Source organism: Anguilla anguilla, chromosome 2, assembly GCF_013347855.1.
Source record: "Anguilla anguilla isolate fAngAng1 chromosome 2, fAngAng1.pri, whole genome shotgun sequence".
Taxonomy (NCBI): Eukaryota; Metazoa; Chordata; class Actinopteri; order Anguilliformes; family Anguillidae; genus Anguilla; species Anguilla anguilla.
Window position 1 is genome coordinate 11,744,898 of NC_049202.1, and position 23,851 is coordinate 11,768,748.

At 42.0% G+C, this 23,851-nt stretch overlaps 1 protein-coding gene across 13 annotated transcripts in view; it reads right to left on the reverse strand.

Annotated features, from left to right (window-relative positions):
* The window catches only part of pcdh15b (protocadherin-related 15b), a 204,671-nt gene that overhangs the window by 63,532 nt on the left and 117,288 nt on the right, over positions 1–23,851 (reverse strand). For 12 of the 13 annotated variants that reach the window (XM_035406550.1, XM_035406555.1, XM_035406552.1 and 9 more), the window contains 8 exons: positions 18,788–18,896; positions 18,096–18,208; positions 15,468–15,674; positions 10,392–10,526; positions 5,870–6,019; positions 4,859–5,052; positions 2,785–2,917; positions 2,254–2,333 (listed from right to left, as the gene is read on the reverse strand). In XM_035406550.1, coding sequence (XP_035262441.1) covers positions 2,254–2,333; positions 2,785–2,917; positions 4,859–5,052; positions 5,870–6,019; positions 10,392–10,526; positions 15,468–15,674; positions 18,096–18,208; positions 18,788–18,896 — 1,121 coding nt within the window. The remainder of the gene's footprint in view (positions 1–2,253; positions 2,334–2,784; positions 2,918–4,858; positions 5,053–5,869; positions 6,020–10,391; positions 10,527–15,467; positions 15,675–18,095; positions 18,209–18,787; positions 18,897–23,851) is intronic. The other variant, XM_035406556.1, reaches the window with a different exon arrangement.

Below are 23,851 nucleotides of genomic sequence, written 5' to 3' on the forward strand. Positions count from 1 at the left end.
TTGCTTGAAAGAACAGCTAATTGCCTCATGTTTATTTATAAAGCATTATAAAGCGGCTAAGAAAAAAACAAAAAAAAAAAAACAATCCATTTACACTGCAAGAACACCAATGATGATAATAACAGAAAATGAAAGATAATCATTCATAGCAGCTGCACAACATCAGGCTTTAAGGTTACAAATAAAAGGAAATATTTTTGAAAGAATGACAAACTATCAAATTATTGGAAGCTGGGGACCTTTCTCTTCGAAGCCAGAACAAAGCAGAGGTGACTCAACCGATTCAAATCTCTTTTTCTGCTCAGCATTCCTGAGGCTGAAATGGCCGACAATTGTTTGATGTGAGCCACTTAACCCGCAGTTTTGCGCTGGTTTCAATTCTTTCTAAAGAAAAACATATTTTTAAAAAATGTTTTCCGGTGTATTCTTTCATCAGAGCCTCTCAGTTTTATGATACCATTGTGTCTGCAGCCCGTCCTTGCAAGAAAAAAAAAAATCAGTACTCACACACTACAGTAAATTAAATGTTTGGCAATACCAAACCAGTAGGTAAGGTATTCAACCAAGGTATTCTTTTATGAAAAGGCTTGAGAAGTGGAATATCCTTTGATAGCACTTTGAGAGCACCATTCCATTGGTATTGCAGAGAACCTTCACAGGACTGTGGTATTACAGGTAAAATTTACCTCCGATTCACTTTGGAATTTGGAGTGGAACTACCGAAGTAGCAATAGTCATTTCCAGAAAGCATGATAACATAATCACAGCAGGGCAGAAGAATCACAAATGCTTTTCTTGCTGCCGTACATTAGTGCCAATCATGTACTTTTTTATATAAATCATTTGAAAATCTGCCATTACCCAAGAATGAAATGTATGACATGTCTGTGATCATGTCACGATTCGTCTGTTTACCTGCCCTTCGCTGTTGGAAAATTACATTCCTCATGATGACAGAGCTTCCCTTTGAAAATATGTTCTCAAGCCAAAAAATAAAATCAATTTGGGAAAATAACAGTTCGACAAAAACATGGAAATTGACTGAAGAGGATGGGCCTCGATCAATCAGGGAATACGGCTTGAACGTAAGATTCACAATCTCCCAATACAATTGCTTCGGCCAAGTGCTTCAGTTCTATTTGCTTGTTTATTGAAGAAACACTAACAGCTCCAAACTTATTCAGATTTTATATTGTCTTCAGTCCCAGTGGTTTTAAAACCATGGGAGAGGTTAATTGTGATCTTTCTTTTCAGATGTTGGAAGAATCTTGTAGAAAGTGAGGGCATCTCTTCCAGTGTCTCTAAAATGAGAGCCAAAAAAAGCAGTGGAGGCTGGGCTGTTTACATGTCCTCACAGAGGCTTTCACTCTACCCTTTCCAATATCTCTCCTCTGCGGCCTTCCACAGTGGAACCGACGACACTACATCATTTAATTTAATCTAACAAAGAGTTTTTTGATATTTGATATACAACGACCCAAACATATTTACCAACCACAGACCATTTTAGCTTCTCAAAACAAAAATAAAACAACAAAACCAACTTTATTCCGGTTTTCAAATAAGGAAATTACCAACTATATACTGTATTTGTATGTATTACTTGTTAATAATTAATTTCATCTGCAAAAGATCTCCTGAAGCATCTGAGGGCGCACTTGAGAAGGAACAAGATGAGGACTAGCAAACTCAGCTCAGCAGAGATTTGGGGGAAAGGCTTCATTGTATCCGATACCCTCACTTTGACCTCACATTTCCAAAAACTGACCATGTTATGAGCTAAGACAGGGATTCTTTGGGTTGGGAATGAGTGTGTAACATACTCTCCCTCAACCTTCACATCACTCAAATAAAACAGAGCACTCAGTATTTGCACTGCACTACCAAGTGTACATGTGGTTGCCTTCGACGCACGTTGACACCTGATGTATCATGATGTCCATAATTGAACATACTTCATGACACATTTGAATAAAGGGTGAGTCAGAGTAAATGCATTTTCTCATTAAGTGGGACATGGACTCTGAGAGTTTTGGAATCCCTGCTCCAGTACATAGTCACACCTAGACATATGTCAGATTAAAGTTTTAAAAGTAAAAAACAAATTAAAAAAGAAAAAAAGCATACAAAGTTCAAGGATTTTTCAGATCGAGTTGCTGGACACATTGATATATTCTTGCTCAGTATACCTTGTCCTTTGGAAATCCCAAGCCAACTATTCATTAATTCAAAAAGACCCATGACTGAGCTTACGTTTCTGAGAGGTTGAAGTTGTTTTCTGAATCACCGTTTTGGATGCGGTATGTGATTGGATCCCTTTCACGGTCCGTTGCCTGAAAGGAAAAGAACAAAAACAAGATAAATGTATATAATAACCGTGCAACGGTCCAGACATGCAATATCGACAGATGCAAAGAAGAAAATTCAGTCTGGCCTACAACGGACACCTGGCATTCATAACAAAGACAGAAACCAGGTCTGTTCGCAACAAAAAACTATGATCGCAACTGCAATTACTTTAATCTCTAAATTACTACTCTGAACGACCTTTCAAACTCACTGCACACGAACACTGTAACCTCTTCCTGGCACAATGGAGACACGTCAGCTAGGCGGGCGTCCTTCATTCGACACATCCGTTCAGAAAGGCCTCTCTTTACTCAGTACCTATAGCATGAACTGAGCCCAGCCAGCGTACAGGGATGCTATTGTGCTCGTGGTGCGTTCGACGGAGGGTCTGGAGGGACGCCGAGGCGTCGGCAGGCCCAGTGGCCCCCGGCTCACCTGCAGGTTGAGCAGAACGGCCCCCGTCCTCATGGCTTCGCTGACCTCCAGGCTGTACGTGAAGGAGGGGAAGCGAGGGGGGCTCTGGTTGTTGGGGGGGAGGACCTCTATGTACACGGTGGTGATGGAGCTCCTGAAACGCAGAATGATGAGGGGGGGTTGGCAAGGGTTACTGATGTGCTGGTCACGCGCACCGCTGGGCCTAAATAATGGCGCCGGCCTGGATTCGGTCAACATGTCTTCTCAACTTTGAAAAAGCAAGTGTGGTTTGGTGGAGGCAGTTTAATTTTGGTGCTGGCTTAACTTTGCAAAAACTGTGTGTGTGAAGGGGTGTCAAGAAGAGTGTGTGTCTTGGATACGTTCTGTAAAAGTTAAGGACACGTGGATTGACCCAGAAACGATGATAAAAAAAAACAAAGACGCTAGATGGGAAAGCTAGTTTAGTGGTTTAGTGTGAAGAAAAATGTCAGTCGAGTGTACTCACATTGTTTATATTCACATGCAAGAACAAAGAATTAGGAAAAGGTCAGATAAACATGTTAACAGTTTTGTTCAGTTAAAAGTTAACCATTCATTTTCATGTTGCTTAGTGTCAGTGAATGCATGACAAACTGAAAAAAAATTCTGTAAAACAAAGTAAAAAAAAAAAACAGAATTGGGGAAGCTGTGACAAGAGTCAAACTTTTGTTGATCAAAACACAATATTGAGGATCTTGGAAGTCTCAGCACTTTAGATATGTATTGCAGTGATAAAGCAGCAGACTGCATTCTCTTGAAATACCTGTTTAAGCTACTTTATTTGGATGGGCACACTTTGTTTTGTTACTCTCCAGTGGTGTGCTATAAACCGAATTCTAGCCCTCTCTTGTAAAAAAAAAATTGTGAGATGAACCCTCCCTGCTCTTTCCATCTTTAATCCCCAAATATAATGCACCTGGTGCTTCCCTACAAAGCTCTTTGCTGTTTTTTTTTTTTACCCCATCCCCTGCTTTTTTTTTTGGAAAACCGATCGCACTGTCACCCGCTGCTCGTTTGTCATGCTGAGTGTGTGTGCTCCTCCTACATCTTCCTGTGAACCAGCGACTGTTTTCCCACCCTACGAGAAACAGAGCGTACTACAGAAGCTGTTTTACGGCACGCGGCTCACACGGTACTACAGAGGGAAGAGGCGAGAGTGAGAGGTAGAGAGGAGAGGTATTTCAGGTGTATGTCCCATTGAAGATGACTGGTGGGTGGCTGCAGAGTGGCTGCTTTGTACTCGAGCAGTGGAAACCTGAGGAGTCACAGCCAACTTACAGTAAGTCCACTCTACAACAGCAGCGTAGCCAGAAATGTTCATACAGTTTGGCCTGCTACAGTAGGTGGGCCAGAACTACCTAACCGAATTTACAATTGGGTTTGGTGGTTCAACCAAGATAAATGGGTGGGTCAAGATTCTATTCTTTACATTTTGTATGTACATTTTTAAGGCAGCTTTCGTTTACTGCAAAACAGTCAGCCCTGCCCTGCAAGACAGACCCTCTTGTCATTACCAAATTGGCTTCTTCCTTCTCGCATACTGCCGTTCCACATATAATAGTCTTAGGAATTTCCCATTGCAGCTGTGCTGAGGAGTTCAATAGATGCGCAAGCACACACACTAAGCACCTGCACGGAATAACACAATAAACTTTTGGGACATGCAGAATCTGTTCCTATCACATGTTGTCGGGAGTTTTATTGATCCTGCGAGGCCGGCGCGTAGCGGAGGGCACAAAGGCGGCGTGATTAAACAGGGCTGGCGAGGACGCGTCTGCAGTTATTCTCTAAACCCCGCGTTCCCACCCGCCGAGGTGCCAGACGGAACGGTGGCACTGATAATATTAGCATTGCCGCGGCGTTCGGCGCCAAGGCAAATCTTTCAACCCTCCCTGGTTTTATCAATTCGGAGGCGGAGGAGGCGAGCGAGCCGCAGTGGGGCCCGCGCTTGCCTGAACGCGACCGGCTCGCCAGCGTTTCCCAAAGCCCAAACACCACACCCGCTAACCCCCCCACCCCACACCCCATCCCACACTCTCATCCTTAATTGATTTACCTTCTCTGAGACTCGTGGGCGTTGTCCTCGGCCTTGACAGTCAGGGCATAGGAGCGCCCCACAGCCAGGCGGACCCCGGGCGCCACGGCGATCAGGCCGCTGCGGTTATTGATGGTGAAGTCTCCCTGACCGCCGGCCAAGATCTCGTAGCTTATCAGCCCGTTGGGACCCTCGTCCGCATCCAGGGCCATCAGCTGAAAGCAGAAGCGGTGAGGTTGCACTCTTTTCCATGTCTTTGCTGCTATGGAAACAGTCTGCAGTGCAGTGCGTCCAGTATGATTGCCTGCATTTATATCCATAGTTGCCTGCATTTATATCTATAGCTAGCTGGATCCATAAGTGGACTTGGGTGGAATCATCAAACAGTCCAAAAGTTTAACACACAAGTTACATTTTGCAGTCTTATCAGCTAGGGTATATATCTCCACTCCACAATCCTTTTAGGATCTGTTGGGCTGATTAGAAACTCCTTGCTTGAATATCCACCTTATTAATATCAAGTGGCTGCCCGACCAAAGGTGAAACCATAAAACGTATAGCTGTAAAAACATAAAACCATAAAAACATATACCTAGTCATGCGCAATATTCTTCACGTCAGAATAGCACTTACAGTAACAGCAGAATTTTATTTTAGAGACAGAGAGACTGAGACAGTGAGTAAGACAGTGAAGAGAGTGAGACAGAGAGAGGGAGAGAGAGAGACAAAGAGCATAAAGACAGAGAGAGAGAGAGAGAGAAAGAGAGAGAGAGAGAGAGAGAGCTGCTGACCTTCTGTTTCGGCTTCTGGCCCAGCATTTCTAAGCAACTGATGCAGATCATGAGCTGACCACAAATGAGCCATTACCCAACATCTTCCAAACCCAAATTACCAAAGAGAAAGCCTGCTGAGACTAAGGCCACACAAGACTGCTGCACTTATTAGCGATAAGCCATTAATAAAGGACCAACCTAATGCTATTACTCTAAGTAAGTGGTCTGTTTGCAAAAACAGTAAGTAGATATTGATTACCCGTAACACTGTTTCCCCCGGTTGCATGTCTGTGTAAACATCGACACTGTAGGAGATGTTGGGGAAGGTTGGAGTGTTATCGTTGGCATCGATCACTGAAATATTAACAGTCACCGGTGCACTCTCCTGGACCCCGTCAGACGCAATCATCTTCAAGAAAAAAAAAAACAAACGAACAACAGAAAAACAGTACAATATTTAAATAAGCCCTAAGTGTTAGAAATTCCACAATATATGCTAAGAAAATCCCACACCTAACAAAAAATGTCTGTCTTTCTATCCTACAGAAACATCAAATATCAAGAGACTTTTTTGTAAAAATATGCTATTACCAACACATGAATTCACTGGAGAATCTCCATTTATTAATTGAAGATCAAATCCGTATTTTATTCACTCGAGTGGGCGGCAAGGAAAAAGGGGCCTTCCTGTTCATCATTTTGCTGGCCTCTGGGGACCTGTATGATTTTTCTTTTCAAGATCAGAGCAGCCATTGAAAGATGCAGATGGCACTTTCTCCCATGTTCATTATTTGTCAGGTGGAGGGTCAGGCAAAGGGGCCGCCGTCTGGAGGGACCTGGTTCTAAACATGACAGAGACGTGATGGAGAAGCACAAAAAGGGTCGGGCTTAAGCTAACCAATAACAATGAGACGGTTCAGAGACCTTGCGGGACCCATAAAAAGAACACAGGACAAGAGGTTTGAGCTGAATGAGGGATTTTAGGTTTCCGTGTCCCTATGAAATGGATCTTGTAAAAATGCTGATATTGAAACAGTTCCAGGAAACTAACAAATCACACAGCTGTCGACTGCGGCAATTCCCACCTTTCCCCTGATGAGGATTAGCCTGACCGCGTTGCAGCGGTTCACTCCCACACTCCCCCTGATGGGGATTAGTCTGACCACAATACTCTGGTCCACTTTTATCCCTGGCTTTCCAATGACTTCACAGTTTGAACTTGAAAAACTTACTTTATGTGGTATCCTGCACTTTTCACTTGCTTGCCACTACCCCCCCCCCCCCCCCAAAATTGGAATCCCAAATTGTGCCTCAAGGCACCAAGCCACCTGTCCTGTCCCATGTTCACGGAGCACTACAGGTGATGCCTGAGCACTCCTCCTATGCACTCACCTGTGGGAAAATAATCTATTTTACAACACACAGCTCACACAATACTACAGAAGATTAAATTATTATCATATTATAACAATATATTGTTCATCTGGCTCTATCCTAAAGTCAACCGTAGTTATTTTAGGCAGTCAGTGACTACTACATGTGAAATGTGCCTGTAATTATACACAATGGTGAGAATTTTGTCTCTGAGGCCTCAGCTGGCATGGATACCATGTCTCCCTGCTCTAATCAATCTCTGACTGTGAGTACGAGAGGCAGAAGAGATCTGGAGTGTTTGGAATGCTAACTCTCCCGGACTGGGTCCCCAGAGTCCGGAGAGAGGGAGCAGACTCCTATTTGCATTCAGAGAGGTATGAAGAATCCTCTTTTTTTTGCCATTTTTCTCCCATTTTCTCCTCAATTTAGTTGTTATACCAATTCCCCATGTGTATCACGGTCCTGGTCGATGCGGTATCCTTCTGTTGGTCTGGGGAAGGTGTAGACTACCACAAGCCTCCTCCGATACATGTGGAGTCGCCAGCCGCTTCTTTTCACCTGACAGCGAGGAGTAACGCGTGCAGAGGTTCACGCTGTTTCCCCCAGATCCCCTCCCTGCTGAACAGGCGCCCCCACCAACCAGTAGGAGTCGCTAATGCAATGATCAGGACTCATACCCTCACCGGCTTCCCACCCGCGAACACTGCCAACTGTGTTCGTAGGAACGTCTGACCAAGCCGGAAGTACCGCTGCCGGGGATTGAACCCGGGTCTCTGCAGTGGTAGGCGAGTGCTTTTACCTCTACCTCTTTTACCCAGACGGCCCCAGAATCGTGCATTTTATGCAATAATTGCATGGTTGATGTGTCGGAATAATGAAATTCACCTATTTTGAATTACACCAAATTTAAAAAAGAAAACAGATATTAAAAAATTAAAAAGCACAGTAATAAATTATTTTGACATGGAAAATGTGTTGATGTAGAGGAATGTATGTCCTGATTTTAAGCGTGAACATGAACACCTTTAATCTTCTGATCACAAAATAAAAATTGCATTGCCTGCAGACTCATCCAGCAATCATATATACTTTAGAACAGAAGATTTTGATCTGAAAGCAGTGTTTTAAATAGGCTCCTTTATGCTATTTGACAAAGCTTTTGCTTTCAAAATTAAAAGTTTTAGGTAAGGACCAAACAAACAGAACTGTAGAATTGGGTTCACTTCTGAAGATTTTCGGTTTCCTGTGTGGTACTTCTCAATTTAAAAGCCTGACAAGAGAAGCGATATCACTGACAGAAACGCTTATCCTCAGACACAAAAATGGGAGAACTAATTGACACTTCCCCTTATAAACCAGTGCATTCATCTATAGGGAGCTGCAATGTCTGGAGCATGGTGCAATTGTAATGAGCTAACACACACACACACACGCACACGCACACACACACAAACACACATATACACATACTGTATATTTTATAATAGATAATAGATTTATCATTTTAATTCAAAGCAACAAAACAATTGCTGCCCACATGATTACAAAAATAATGTAAACTTTGTAATTATGGTATGGTATACAAAATGGAATTCCAAGTAAATTTTAAATTTCTTGTAATAAAACTGATATACTGTACAGCAGATAAATTATATAGCAAATGCAATTATGATAGTAAAATTGTTTACATGGCATAGTGTGAATATTAATTTTAAGTGAGAATGTTTCAGTGAAATTCTTTTAGTGCTGCTTTTGCTGGACAACCTTTATGGAACAAACTTTATGGAAGGTTTGATTCATCAGTTAAATAAAAAGACCAACATTTCCTTTCAAACTGGGAAGATCGCATCTCAAGGATTGCTGTATTTTCAAATCAAAAGCGTTTTGTTCCTGTTGGCAATGCATTTCCATGTTTAGGCATGACAAACAAAAAAAGACATGGTCTGACCGCAAGTACAATCGAAGGTCACTCAAATGACAAAAAACTGCCTTGTTTGCAAATATACAGTATGCCTTCCATGGCCATTCAGAACATAGTTGTGAGAAAGGTGGATTACAGAGGATTTTACTCTCTGCATAAGTATTGCTTCATTTACAATGAATCCTGTCTTATGTCTTATGAAAGATGCATGCTCAAGAGGTCTGCAGAAACAGTTAATGAGAGAGGCTACAGTATCACATTACATTAAGAATCTCCCATTTATCTTTTTCCACAATTTAATTTTTCAATGAGTGCTCTTACGCTGATTGCTTCTTCCTATACAAACAATCAATACAAAAACACAGAGCTTTTTTACTTTATTTTCCTATATATTGCTGTATGTGCACAGACAGGCACAGGTATGCACTGCACAAAAACACGCATGCACGCACACAGGCACACACACAACTGGAAGCCTTATTGCATAGGAATATGCAAACGAAAGAAAAAAAATCAAAGGCTATGCAATTCAATTGAAGGGCCAGATAATGACACAGAATTTTCTAAATCTAAGGCTTTGAAAGTTATGTTGATGCAGCGGTACATGCTGAGGTATGAAAGTGAAATAGAAATATGTAGTTTCTAGGTGAGAACCACAAAATAATATCTCTGAAAATTATCATTTTTATCTGCAACGTTTGTAGAGTACTTATGTGTACAGTTCAACATTCCAGAAGATGACACCCACAGTATGAGAGAGTGATCTATAAGAGTGAACAGATAAATACTGTACAAAAAGCGAGGGTAGTTCTTTGATCACTGAAAAGGCAGTGAATACTGTGTAAAACTGAGTTGTGAGTGTATCAATTTGTGGTTTGTTTGCAATGATGATTCCACTGCTCGGAAACTGAGTGAAAATCAAAGCGTGCTCATTGAAGAAGCCATCTTCCTTTTGAAAGGGTTTCAGCCCCAAACAACAAAATTGACTCCATGCACAAAATACATGCTCCAAAGGAGTTTTCCTTACTCTTGGCATCTTTTAGTGATTAGCAGAGCTATCTGTGGTATTTTTTGTACAGCAATTCTATATTTGCCTTAATGCAAGGCACCGGGTGGTGGCATAGCCGGATTGTGACATCAGCTAGAGTGGGTGTGTTTGGTTCAAACTTACAGGACGCTGTTTAGAATACACAATCACGTATGTCGATGAGAGACCAATTAAGTTAAAAGTACACCAGAATAAGCGAGAAGCTCAATTTATGATAGCATAGGCTGGAGGTTAAAGGCATAATCAGGGATGAATATCTGGAACGGGTATACAAGGTTGCACGTTCAGTACAGCGGATGTCCTTTCAGTTGTGGCCCTGGAGAGCTACAGTATGGAAAAGTGCAGGCATGGTGGAGGAATGGGGGAGAGCTGTATTTGAAAGGAGAGGTCGTGAAGGGCAGCCTGGAGTGTACCGCGAAAGCAAGTGGAAGATCTTACCGTGAAGGTGTAGGTCTGCTGTTCTTCACGGTCCAAGGGTTTCAGCAGGGTGAGATGCCGCGTGATCCCCAGGGGAGTCACGGTGAAGATGCTGTTGTAGCTGTTCAAGGATATCTGCACCATGGGGTCTTTTGTCTTCAAAACAGGATTTAGAGTGGATCAGAAACATAATCTCATTCTCAGGCCATTCCAGTCAAAAAGGGGTTTAGCGACATGCTAATGAGACAAAGGCGGACTGCGGTAATCATTGAAAAACAAAAAAAGAAGGAATTATTTTTCTTAAAATCAGAAAAGATGTTGCGTGTTCAAAGAACAGTAGGAGGAGTGATCTATGACCAATGAACAGTAACCACTGGTTCATGCCTGCAGGGCCTGGTGATTCCAGAATCAAACACCTGATTTCTGACATGATTTAAAGGGAATGAGGGACATAGTCTCTGCTTGCAAGGTGTCTAGCTTATTGCTATCAGCCTGCTAGTGAAATATCCTCTCAAGTGGACAGAACAGGCCATATTCTAGAACGGAAATTGCTGATCAGAGAAGAAGCTTACAGTTGGATTAATGTAAGAGGGTAGGCAGCGTTTCACATTGGGAAATAATCACAGTGCTCCTCTACACACAGTCCCCAAACCTTTTTCCAGAGTGTCTACGAACAAGCTTAAAAAAAAAAAAAAAAAAAAAAAATGTCACGTGGCTTTCATTGACGGAAATACTCATGCACTCAAATTGGCTGCATCCAATCAGATTTCAGTGAGCCATGCCAAACAAAACCTACATTTCGACCACCGATACGGAGTTGTAAAGATTCAAGTCTGTAATAAAGACTACTGGGTACATAAGCAGAGTTGTTACTCTATGAAAAATCCTTACCTGCTTTGAATTTGGGTTTTGTCATTTCCCTAATTTATGAAGAGATGCTGCATGACATTTTTTTATGAATGAGGGATTAAATCTAAATTGGAATGAAAGATAGCTGGTTAACACTGCAACGACTGGCCAAAGGAAGTTCACGTTTCTCAAGCAACGAGAAAAGAGTCTTGGGGAGATGAGAAATATATCCACAAAGCAAAAACAACAACCTTTCTCTGGCATTCAGTGTGAAATAACAGGCCATACATTCAAAACAATGGGAGGTTTATAACATAATTAGGCATAATGATCTGTGCCAAGGCTCTCTAACAGCCTGCTGTCCGCGTTTGCTCAGGAAGATAATCATTGGAATATTAAAGCCTTAGAACAGGGGTCTCAAACCCCAATCCAGGAGGACTCACAGCCCCTGCTTGTTTTTGTAATTTCCTTCCAATCAGCACCCAATTTAGGCCTTGGAAACAAGGTGTGCAGACCCTTTAGCCAATCAATGACATAAATTAATCACTTAAGTTCTGGAACACATCAAAAAACAGCAGACACAGCAGCCTTCCAGGACGGGAGACAGAGATACCAGCGTAGAATATAATAATATTACAATATTAAGAATCCTTACAATATTACATATACTAGAATACTGCTGGATAACTGCACGTATTTCAAAATAAATAATTATAACAACAATCATGTTGATAAAAATTAATAATAAACAGAAAAACAGATAAAACAAATCTTCATGCAATTATTAACATTATTATACCTGAATTTAGTTTAAAAACAGGTTGCTGAAATCGAGCTCATTACAATCATTTGGCAGTAGTTCACAGTTCATTTAATTCATTTAATCTACGCTGTGTCTCACACATCAGCTCTTAAGCTTATTTTAACAGATCATTATAATCATGATACTAAGTCAGAGTCGACATCATAAATAACTGGAATTCTTAATAATAAGACCAAATGCTTACAAAATAAAATAAAGCCTTTTGTCACTTTTGGTTCTATGTGTTAAAATGATGTGTGAAGTATCTGTGTAGCAATATTTGTTTGGTAATACTGTATATCACAAGCGAATAATATTTCTTTTTCGAAATTCTTTCAGAAAACATCCATGGGTGACAGCAATACAAACAGCATAAGCCTGCCTGTTACAAATGTCTACTTCTGCACTTCTGTGAACAGGTGTTTACTTATTCAAATGCTTTTGAGGCTGCTAGAAACACATTCTCGCCAAGTGCATTTGAAGTTCTCTTTTCTTCTTTCTCCTGTAACTGCACTTGGTATTCAGCGCAATGATGAGCATTGCTGGAGCACACATTTATATGAATTCAGCCGATATGAATTCAAACCTTATCCCAACCTGTTGCAATATTGTTACCAGGGAAGTCTTTTCATGACAGCTTTCATTGCCTTCGTGCAATATCCGTTTGTGCATCTATTGTTCCTGCTGGCGTACTTATAAAACGCCATGCTTGCTCTACACAATTTAAACCCAGTCAGCTGCCAGGAAGCACAACCGAATTAAAGTGAAAATGAGTAACTGTGACAGACAGCACACATTTTTTAAAATTATAAAATGGACATGGCAATACTGAAAGCAAAACTCCCAGCCCCCCATTTGTCAGGTCACTACATTATGCCAATTTAATGTATTTTATCCAGGACTGCCACAAATAATTTTCTGCTGTGAAGGGTATGAGCAAATGTAAAGTGGCACTTCTGTGCAAAGTTCATCCTTATCTCTGCCATAACTGCATGTACTGTTAATTTATACCCAACAGCAATATGATTACAGTAAGCATTACGTGCAAAAAAGGAAATTAGCTTTCTTTGAAGTAACTGCATACACAGTAAAAGGAGCATAATTCGGCACAACCTCACAATACTGAAGAACATCCGCAATCTAGTTCACGGTGGCTGAATTATGAAAAAAGTGAAATGACACAACTAATGGCTCGGCAAATGCACTTGAGTGGCTGGTGACAAATCGCCTATATAAAGGCTTAGACTCCATTTTCTCAAGAAAAAAAAAAGAAAAAAACACTGGCCCGTTTCCCTTTCTGCGTATGGCAAAAACAAACCATTTGTAGCATGTAATATCAAATGATCTTGTCAAACGACTGACTCTAATGCAGTTTCTGAAAGCAAGAAAGCATTTTACAACCCGCAGCAGGGGTTTTCAACCTTTCCTGATCCAGCGACTCTCAACCCAGGCTCAAAGGGGGACCTAGGACCCAGGAGATCCAGGGGACCCCCATTAAAAGTTAAAAGAGGTTATATAACCTACGGTCACAGGTTTGAATCCTTAGTTGGACACTTGCCATTGTACCCTTGAGCATAGTACTTAACCTGCATTTCTTCAGTATATATCCTGCTGTATAAAAGTATAAATGGATACAACGTAAGTGCTGTATACATGCATACACAGTAAATGCAATATAAAATATATTTACTTGTGTAATATAGCTTCTGCTATATGCCTGTAATGTAATATATTAAAAAAAGACGTTTTATATTTTGAAATACTTTCCCTAATCTACGCTTTGCATAGTCATTGCACATCACATCTGGCCTGGGACCCCCACAGTACCTTCAAGGACTCCCAGGGGCCCGTGGACCCACTTTAGATAACCCATGGCTCACAGGAATCTTCAACCATGCACTCATTTGGATGCTTGAATGCACTGTAATTGGTAGGATCTAATGGAATAGTAACCATAGTAACCCGAACTGACTTTAATGCCCCCTACCTCTGGTGGGATAAGGCCAACTGCGTACAACCACTGCGGAGTCCTGGTCATACTAGGTGAATGACATACAGTAGACGGGGTTTGATTCTATGACTGTCGGTCTTACGCTACGCTCGTGGTGAGTGTGTTTATTAGCTGAGCCACTTAGTACCCTAACATTAAAATGTATTCTAAAGTATTAAAAGCAAATGGGAGAGAGGGCAAAGCTTGAAGACTGCATTTATTCTTTAATCACAAATATGTGAGAGGCTTAAAGGCTTTTTTTTTGCTAGAAGGAGATACAACAGCTTCGTATAGCAGTTGTAGAATTAGAATGATGTATGTGAATTTTTACATATAAAACGTTTCATACACCTGACACTTTTTTAAAGCTCTCAGTATTGAAATTTCACTCAGAGAATGCTGAACCATAAGTTTCAACATTTTGTCATAAATTGACAGTATTGACACAGTATGACACAGTATTTCAATTTGATTTTAACCAGAAATTAACGAGAAATGTCAACAAAGATAGAAAAAAATGAATGCTAACATTCCAATTGAAAGGTACAGCTCTGAGTAATGTTTCAGTATGTCACTACTCACTAATTTATCACTTGCCAGGTTTATGCCAACAGTAAGTGATAAATATTACATGTGATATCAGTAATGTCACATATCACTGAAAAAAGACACAAACACACCAAAAAACAATGCAGAAACAAATCACATTCATTTTCATGCACTGCATGAAAAGATTAAACATGCAGAACAAAAAAAGAGGAAATACTGAAACGTTAAAGTAAATTAACGTTAAAGCAAATAGCACACACCATAGCAACCCTTACTGGACATTACATTACTCTAACATAAAGCAAAGATCACTCCTGTAATTAGAGTACAAACAAAGTGCCTAATACCTACAGGTGTGGCATTGCGTGAAAGCTAAAACACAGAGACAAAACATATGGTACGATTTAAGGACAATGCTCAAACCTATCTCAAGTCATATTTGTGAGGGATCGTGTTATGTTTCACATACAAGTGTGGGAAATCATTTCAATACTTTCCCTTCTCAGGTGCATTGTCAGACAATGAATGACACAATGTGAATGAAACAACTGTCTAATGCATAGCAGTTGTAGAATTTGAATTTCTACACTTTCTGTGCTAAGAAAAAATAAGAATGAGTACAAGAAAGAATACATTAAAACTGCAGCATCTGTTTCATAGAAAGTTCCATTAAGAGAACATCAATATTCAAATACTATATTAAACCTATGCACGATTTTGAACTCAAATAGTACATTTTCATTTTCAAAAAGGAGATGAAAAACTTCTCATATGATCAAATTCATGATTACAATTTATTTTAGTAAATTGTAAAAAAGTTATTTTCAAAAATAGAGTTCATTCTGGCATCTCTCTAGAATGACCAATATTGAAGACAGAATGCCCCAAAGCGCATTGTTATTCCTACCTCCTCAATGTCATTATCCAAGGCAATGATGCTGAGGGGCGCGGTGAGATTGGAATTGCTCGAGATAGTCGTCCCCACTGGCGCGGACTCGATGATGAACCCCTGATAGGAGGACACGTTGAAGTACGGGGCCTGATTATTCTCATCAAGGACCTCGATGTGCAAACTAGCAAACGCTGGCAGGGGGTGCCCGTTGTCTTGCTCCGCCTAAAAGGGACAGATTATGTTTCGTTAACATTAAGAACACGCAAACACGCGTGCTCGGGAAAGGAGTGTGAACCTCATCCTCTTCCCTTTGATCCTGATACATTTCTTGTATGGGCAGCATATTTGAACAGCTGAATAGCATAAAACAAATCTCAGATTATTTTGCTGGAATTATTGATCAGATTGCGGGTTGGACTGATTCAGTGACGAGAGGTTATAAACTTTGCGTGGATGTTAAAATTATTATTATTTATTTATTCCAGAAATACTACTTCTACAGCATCAGTATCTAACTAAGCTTGATTCAGCCAGGAACTGCACAATCCATAAAAAAGATTGATCACTAAGACATTTAAATAGTCAAATGAGTCAAGGCTTTCAGCAGTAGCACCAAAACTACTAAATAGTGTCACTATTTTATTATAAGCAAACAATAGGGAATTTATCCAGAGGACAATCACTTTAATTAAAGAAACAATGTTTTATCTAATTATAAGCACACTTCTGCAGTTACTGATAAGGCATTGTGTAGTTATTTTTTTCAAGCTGGTTTGCTAAGATATTGAGATGATAATTGTGTAAATCAGTGTAGGATAATGACTTCCTCGCAGTCATTCCAAAAGCCTTTTCTTTAACATAGCCCCAATGCAACACACAGTACAATCTAATTATACAAATGTAAGACAGTTATAAGTACTAATTATAGACAGCACAAATTAAAATTTCTCAACCAGCTGTCAGCAAGCAATTATCAAAGCTTTGGGTCAAGTGCAATGACACAATAAAAAAATAAAAACAAACAAACAAACAAACATCATACAGCGGGTTCGAATAAACATAATAGATTTAAATATCAAGAGCACACGCGACAGCACCACGCCGACCACTGCCAGGAAGTGGCCGTACAGCTGACTGCACATTCCCAGCCTGCCTGAGGCACCATAGACATCACATCCAGCAGATGGTAGCCCCCTGACCTCTGTTTACACACGCCGGGATATCGCACAGACCCCTCCAGCAGTTGTTTCAATCCTTTCGTGCTACCAGGCTAGAGCCGGGGGTTTGTAACCAGTACACCTGCTTTGCTGTCGCAGAGGGTTTTTTTACGGTGCGACAACCCAAAAGAAGAAGGCTGGGTGATCAGCAAATTGTACGTTAAGCATACTCACCCACACTCATCTTATTGAAATGGCATTCTACGGCAACTTATATGTGCTCTGACTGGCGTCAATGGCTTAATGTCCTCTCTCGCTCGTAGAAGGAAGGATCGCGGCTCAGTGAAGGGAATTTGAATGAATTCACAAGGCCATTGTCACCTGCAATGCCACTGTACCGAGTCCTTTTGAAAACGCACACCTTTATTTGATCTGCTAGAGGACCTTAATGGACGTGGAACCGACGAGAGGGAGTAGAAATAATATGAAACGCTCACCGTTCGACAAAAGGATCAAATGAATATGATTAACATGTTAAATCCGCACAATCCCATTCTTAAAACATTAACTTAAAAAAAAACGCAACTGGGTATGGCAGATAGAGGAAAGAAGAACAATATACGCAACAGTCCTAATGGCCAGGCCCTTTGAAACTGGTACATAGAGGGAGGGACTGGCAAATGGGGTTATTTTGTCTCCTAGTGTATCTAGCAGCTGGTGAGAGAAGCGCACTCTTTCTGTGGCAGACGAGTCATAGTTTAACTGTCACTTTCCATTCACCCTCTCCGCCAAGACTGGCATTTTGGGAGAGCTTGGTTCCATTTCCAGCGCCGGGTGGGCGGGGGGTCAGGCGCTGGCAGAGGTAGGAGGGCCGGGGCTCTCGCCCTCTTCCTGCCCCCCCTTGTCGGCACTCCGTCACGCACCTACCTCCCCCCACGGATCAGCGACCGCTCCACCTGGCTCCTGATACAGAGTCTAAGTGTAGCGTGATGCGGCTCGGCTTCTTCACGCCGGATCCGCGCGCAATAGAAATATCAGGCGCCCGCTTCGCGTGTGCGCTCTGCGGATTCCTGAGATCGCATCGCGTAGCGCGCGGCGGCGTAATCTCCATTTCACCGTACCCCCCCCCCCCCCCCCCCTTTCCTTCGCGCCAGCGGTACGAAACCCACAGGAGCACGCTCAGCCAGATAAGGCTGTTATATCACACACAGGCTGATTTCTATACTTTCCCGCTCAGTGCGAGAAATCCCCCTGGCACGCGGGACGTTCTTTACGGTTCGTCATCCTCCTGAGTTCGGAGAGACAGCCTTTTACGGCTCTACGCACGAGTCGTCCTGATGACGCTCTGGAGCCCGGGCATTCCCAACCCCGTTAAATGATTTATGGGAAAGTTCTTAGGACTAATAAAAAGAAGGAGAAAAACAAAAAAACATCAACATTCTTGTCGCCGTGTGTGTCTCTGACCCATTTAAAGTACTATTATTACCTTGATTACCAAGTCAAATTTGTGGTACAGGTCCCTGCTGATCGGCTTCAGGAGGTGGAGCTCAGCTGTGGTCCGATTCAGTGTGAAGTACTCCGCGTACGTCTCCGGTTTGCCTGAAAAATATAAAGAGACACTGAAGAAGAAATTTCAGGGGTGTGCAGACTGTGAGTACTTTATCATATTCAACCTCAGCTCCGTTACGACATTAAAGTACATTTACAACGTGTTCTGCACTGATTCTTACTACGGCAGAACTTTCAGATAATGAATTGAATTCAACATTCAGTTAAAAAGCCATGTGTGCACATGCAAAATTCTAATAATACGCTGCGGAACATCAGATGCTTGGAAGTTTCCGGAAATAAAGAAAATTAAACCAATTGCAGAAACATCGCTGACGCCAGTACCCCATAATCCCCAATGATTGCTTGACATGTGCGAGCGGGGGCAGGGAAGCGTGCCCCCCCGCCCCCCCCCCGCCCCCCTGGGCCTCGTTCTCCCTCTCGACAGGTGGCCTGCACCCCGTCGGCCCGCACAAATGCATTCCATCCCCTCCGCACCCCACAGTGACTGAGCGGGGCTGCCTCTCTAATGCAGCTCTCGCAGTAAATTGTTCCTCTAAAAAAGCCGGGGCCGGGGTTTCTGCGAGCGGTGACTGATTGCAGATGGCGGCGCGTTTGACAGGCACCTACCAACGAGGATGGAGTAAAGGACGCCCGGCCGGTCCGACGGAGGCTGGATGTTTCGGTCCTGATCAACCGCTTGAATGGGAGGAGTGACATTAACGGGGTTCACTCTGCTCTGAAATAAAAGAGGATGTTTTTTTGTTTTTGAGTGTGAGTGTGAAGAAGCTACAGTCAATGAAACACATTTGCAGGAACTGGAATTTTCGTTGTACACCCTGAAATAAACAGCGACTTTCCTGGAGGAGTCGTTCTTGGGAAATATCGCCATCTTAAAAAAAAAAAAAAAAAAACCTAAACTTGGCATGGAGGAGTAACTGCATAATCTCATAAAAAACACGTTTTCAACGTACAAAAATGCCAAGTTACTAAAAAGTATTGATATCAAAATGACGCCAAGTTACGATACTACAAACAATATAGGCTATCTTGCCTCACCGAAATGACATAAGATGTATCTCAAAGCAATGCTACCCAATATTTCCTCAGTTCTTTCAAGTCACTTGGCCCTGTGTATAAGCATGCACTACATGGACAGGCCAAACATATGTGTGGATGGCTCTCTCACAGTCAAGATTGATTGAATAGGTGTGTGTATGTCCAATTTGTATTGGTATGTAGGCCTATGTATTTCGCTGCCCAGGCTTTCTGTTGCGTGAATGATAGTATGTTTCTTGGTACAAGTGTGTTCGTGAATGTGAATGTAAGATGCTGCCAGGGAAATGTCCCCATGCGGATAAAGAAGTTCTCTATGTATGTATGTACAATATGTGTTTTACATGCAGTATTTATTGTATGTAGCAAATATACAATAACTTGCACGTACTCAAATTCAGTTCAGAAGCAAGTATAAACATGTTTTCTGGAGAAATGTGCTTCCTGTCGTTGCTCAGCAGCAGTTCTGTACATTAATGAATTTATACATTAATTTCAATGTACAATGTTCAATGTGTTCCATGAGGCAATTCGAAATATTTGTCTCTTTGATCTGACAGAAAGTTTGCATGACATTGTGAAATGGTAAGATTAGAAAACACAGGGCCAAGTGACTTGAAAGAACTGAGGAAATATTGGGTAGCATTGCTTTGAGATACATCTTATGTCATTTCGGTGAGGCAAGATAGCCTATATTGTTTGTAGTATCGTAACTTGGCGTCATTTTGATATCAATACTTTTTAGTAACTTGGCATTTTTGTACGTTGAAAACGTGTTTTTTATGAGATATCAGTTCTTTTTGCAAAGCGTTTTATTATGAGAGTGAGAAATGCGACCCTGCAAGAAACGGTTGTGGATTATGGCTATCGTTGTGTGAATCTGTACAGTCTGATGAGCGTGTACCGTTCAGCAGTTTCGGTTTGCTATATATGTAAAACAGTGGCTGTGAGAAAGGATGCAGTGGCGTAAGCGTAAACGCATCAGGAACGCAGATGGAATATGGTATGTACTCACGGATTTGACGTCCATCCAACGAGCCTTGACTGACAAAATAATCAACACGCCCGTAGAATTATAACTCCCTAGGTCGCAACTTGTGTAGCCTTCTGTCCTGCTCCGTTTTCTGTTATTTCGTGGAGATGCACTTTTAGTGTTTGTAAGGTTTATCCTTCTGTCCTGCTCCATTGTCTGTTATTTCGTGGAGATGCACTTTTAGTGTTTGTAAGGTTTATAAGGCATTTTGATAGGCTTATCTGCAGGTAGGAATCCTCTTCGCTGTTTTGCTAAACGAGAACCGGAAAACATGATAGTGGAGAATAGGAGCAGACGCATATGTCCCAGCAGGCTTTGCATATGAGAGAAAGCAACAGTGTGAGAGAAATTAAAATGAAATTACGAAATTCCGTAGTTGAAACAATATGTTTTTAGCAGAATGGGCATGTAGGTGAAGGTTGACATGATCACGGAGTATAATGCGATGTAAATGGAGTGACCATGAGCGAGCTTATATTCCTTATCAAATGGTATATATAACAGTCGGTATTGAACGTTAGTTGTTGAAGTGGAGGGTTAAATAACATTGCACTCATTATTTGCCTGTACTGTAATGTAATCTATTGCACGTATGTTTTTTTCTCATGTTCAGTGCTAGTAGTTATACTTATGAGTGAATCATGATTTTAAATGTAATGTTTTAATGCGGAGTTGCAGAACGTACACGTAGTAAGTGGCTAGATACTATGTGGCTAGATAGAGAACAGGGCGAGGTAACATGAATGTAGAAACGTGGCGTTTGCTGATATGAAGGTTTTGTACGGTAGCCAAGTGAAGAAATACAGTTAGTAGAAATGGCACAGTGGTGAACTGGTGTAACTTTTAAATAAAATGAATACATTTGCGTCATGAAATGCATATGGGTGGCCGTGAGTGAGTGAGGTTTACCAGTCTGTGACTTCGTTAGCTAATGCCATAGCTATGCAATGCGTGAAATATCATTAGCGAATCTGTCGGTGGTTTTAAAGAAGAACACAAGCCAGTAAGCACAGAAGAGCTTCCGTTGAGTCCATATGGCTTAGCAATATTGTAGCCGGTCAATAACTGAACGTACAGACGGTAAGTCATAATGCATATATCTTAGCAATATTGTAGCCGGTTAATAACTAAACGGTGAACGGCGGGTAGATATGGTGCAAAAGCAATAATTAAGAAGTAGTAGACAATTATTAGTGAGGGTCGAAGCAAGTAAAAGAAACGTGTTCCAAGCTGGGCTTGAACATACGACCCAGTGTTCCCAAGCCTGTAACCTTACCCACTAGGCCACCGTCGGATTAGCTGTTCAAACTGCGGAGTTGCAGAATGTACATAAGTAGTAATTGTGTGTAGCGTATGTGGCTAGATAGAGAACAGAGCGAGGTAACATGAATGTAGAAATAGAAATGTGGCGTTTGCTGATATGAAAGTTTTGTACGGTAGCCAAGTGAAGAAATATAGTTAGTAGAAATGGCACAGTGGTGCACTGGTGTAACTTTTTAATAAAAGGAATACCGTGGAATTTGCCGTGATGAAATGCATATGGGTGGTCGTGAGTGAGTTTTGGTAAAGCAAATATAGGCGTAAGAAAACGTTAGTGTAAAAGAGGAAATTATCTGCCTGAGGGCGAGTCAGGGTTCAAGCCTAAAACCGGAGGTTTACCAGTCTGTGACTTCGTTAGTGCAGCACCATGCCATAGCTATGCAATGCGTGAAATATCATTAGCAAACCTGCCGGTGGTTTTAAAGAACACAGGCCAGTAAGCACAGAAGAGCTCCCGTTGAATCCATGTGGCTTAGCAATATTGTAGCCGGTTAATAACAGAACGATGAACGGCGGGTAAATATGGTGCAAAAGCAATAATTGATAAGTAGGCTAGTTATTAGTGAGGGTTGAAGCAGGTTAAAGAAACGTGTTCCACGCTGGGTTTGAACCTAGAACCCCATGTTCCCAAGACTGTAACCTTACCCACTAGGCCACAGGCAGACTAGCTGTTTGAACAGAAAATGTTTCAGAGTAAAAATGTATGGGTATTTTGCGTGTGTATGCGCGTTTTTGATTGGGTCGTGTAGGTGCAGATTTGGCTGGTGTCAGTGAAATGTCCAATGGGGAGACATGTTGTTAGTGGGATAGGCGGCAGGAAAAATAAGAATGAGAAGAAGAAGAAGAAGAAGAAAGAGAAGAAGAAGTAGAAGAAGAAGAAGAAGAAGAAGGAGAAAGCGCAAAATCCCCTTAGTTTGGGGCTTTATTGTGTGGACATGTGAAGTTGTTTATGAATTCTGTCTGTTGAAATGGGGTCAGAATGAACAGAATTTAATGTTTTTAAGGGCTGAGTGTCTGTGGCTGTTGTGGTTATTTCTGTGGGGAACCCTGAAAAGTGCCAAAGTCTCGGTGCTGTATAGGTATGGGGCATGCCCCCGCCAAGGCGTAACTTGGCGGGATGGCATACCTGCCATCCCAATGTCGCAGATGCCAGTGTGACTCCATTCAAGAAAAGCATTCAAGCAAAGAGCTAGCACTGTAAGCTGGCATTCGGATGTGCTAAACAGTCCGTGCCATTTTTATTTTTTTAGTGCAACAGCATAATTCAGAACAAAACACAGCATGTGAAACGTGATATCAATTTCAGCAGGCTGGGCTCGTGACACCTCACTTCCGATTTTCATTCGGGACACGTTTCAAATGTTAAAAAATTGGGTATGGACCATGGGAGAAGGAGCACAGACAGGGTATCGGAAAAAATTCTACACAGGACCAAAGGAACTTTTGGGGCTCACTTAGCTATCTGAATGTACCTGGAAAGAACTCCTATCTCATTCCAGCTCGCATGAAAATTTCATGACACACTTGAAAGGTGATCAACAGTGAATTTAATCATGGTGGCCTTCTCCAGATAAGAGCCCTGGTGAATGTAAGGCTGCATGTAATTCACGGCGGGGTGTACAAACAACAGCAGGAGCCCCTGCTCCCTTAAGTGCATCTCGCCACGACATCGCTGCGATGAGCACATCCACCCATCTGCACACAGGCACGCAGAGACACAGACTCACGCTAGCTCAGGAGAAGTCTAATTCAGAACCAAGCAAATGCCAAAAAACAATACAGCTCGTTCAGACAGCACAGTGCACGCGGCGTACAATTGTATATCTTATTTTTCAAACTTATTTTAACGAGGAGAGCTTTCGGCAGCCGAATAATTCTCAGTGGCGAGAAGCTAGGTGTGACGCGTGGCGCACCGTGATCGGTTTCGGCCGTTGTGAGTAAACCCTTGGCCGTGCTTCGCGGTATTCACGCGCGGGAGTCAGGCGAGACTCGTATTCGCACCCGCGATCCCAGGGAACGGGCGCTCTGCCACGGCGCACACTGAATAATGCTAAGTCTGCATGTCTATCCCCACGGCTACGGATGGTCGCAGATCACCCTGATCCTACATGTAATTAGGTTTTCCCAGCCACGAGAGCCACCTATGAATACCAACATACAAGAGGACCCTTAAAGGAGAACTCCGGTCAAACAATTCAAATTCAATACGTCCGATGATTATGTACCAAATGCCTGCATGCATGATGGAGCGGCCTCAGTCGTGTCGTGTCCCCCCCCCCCCCCGG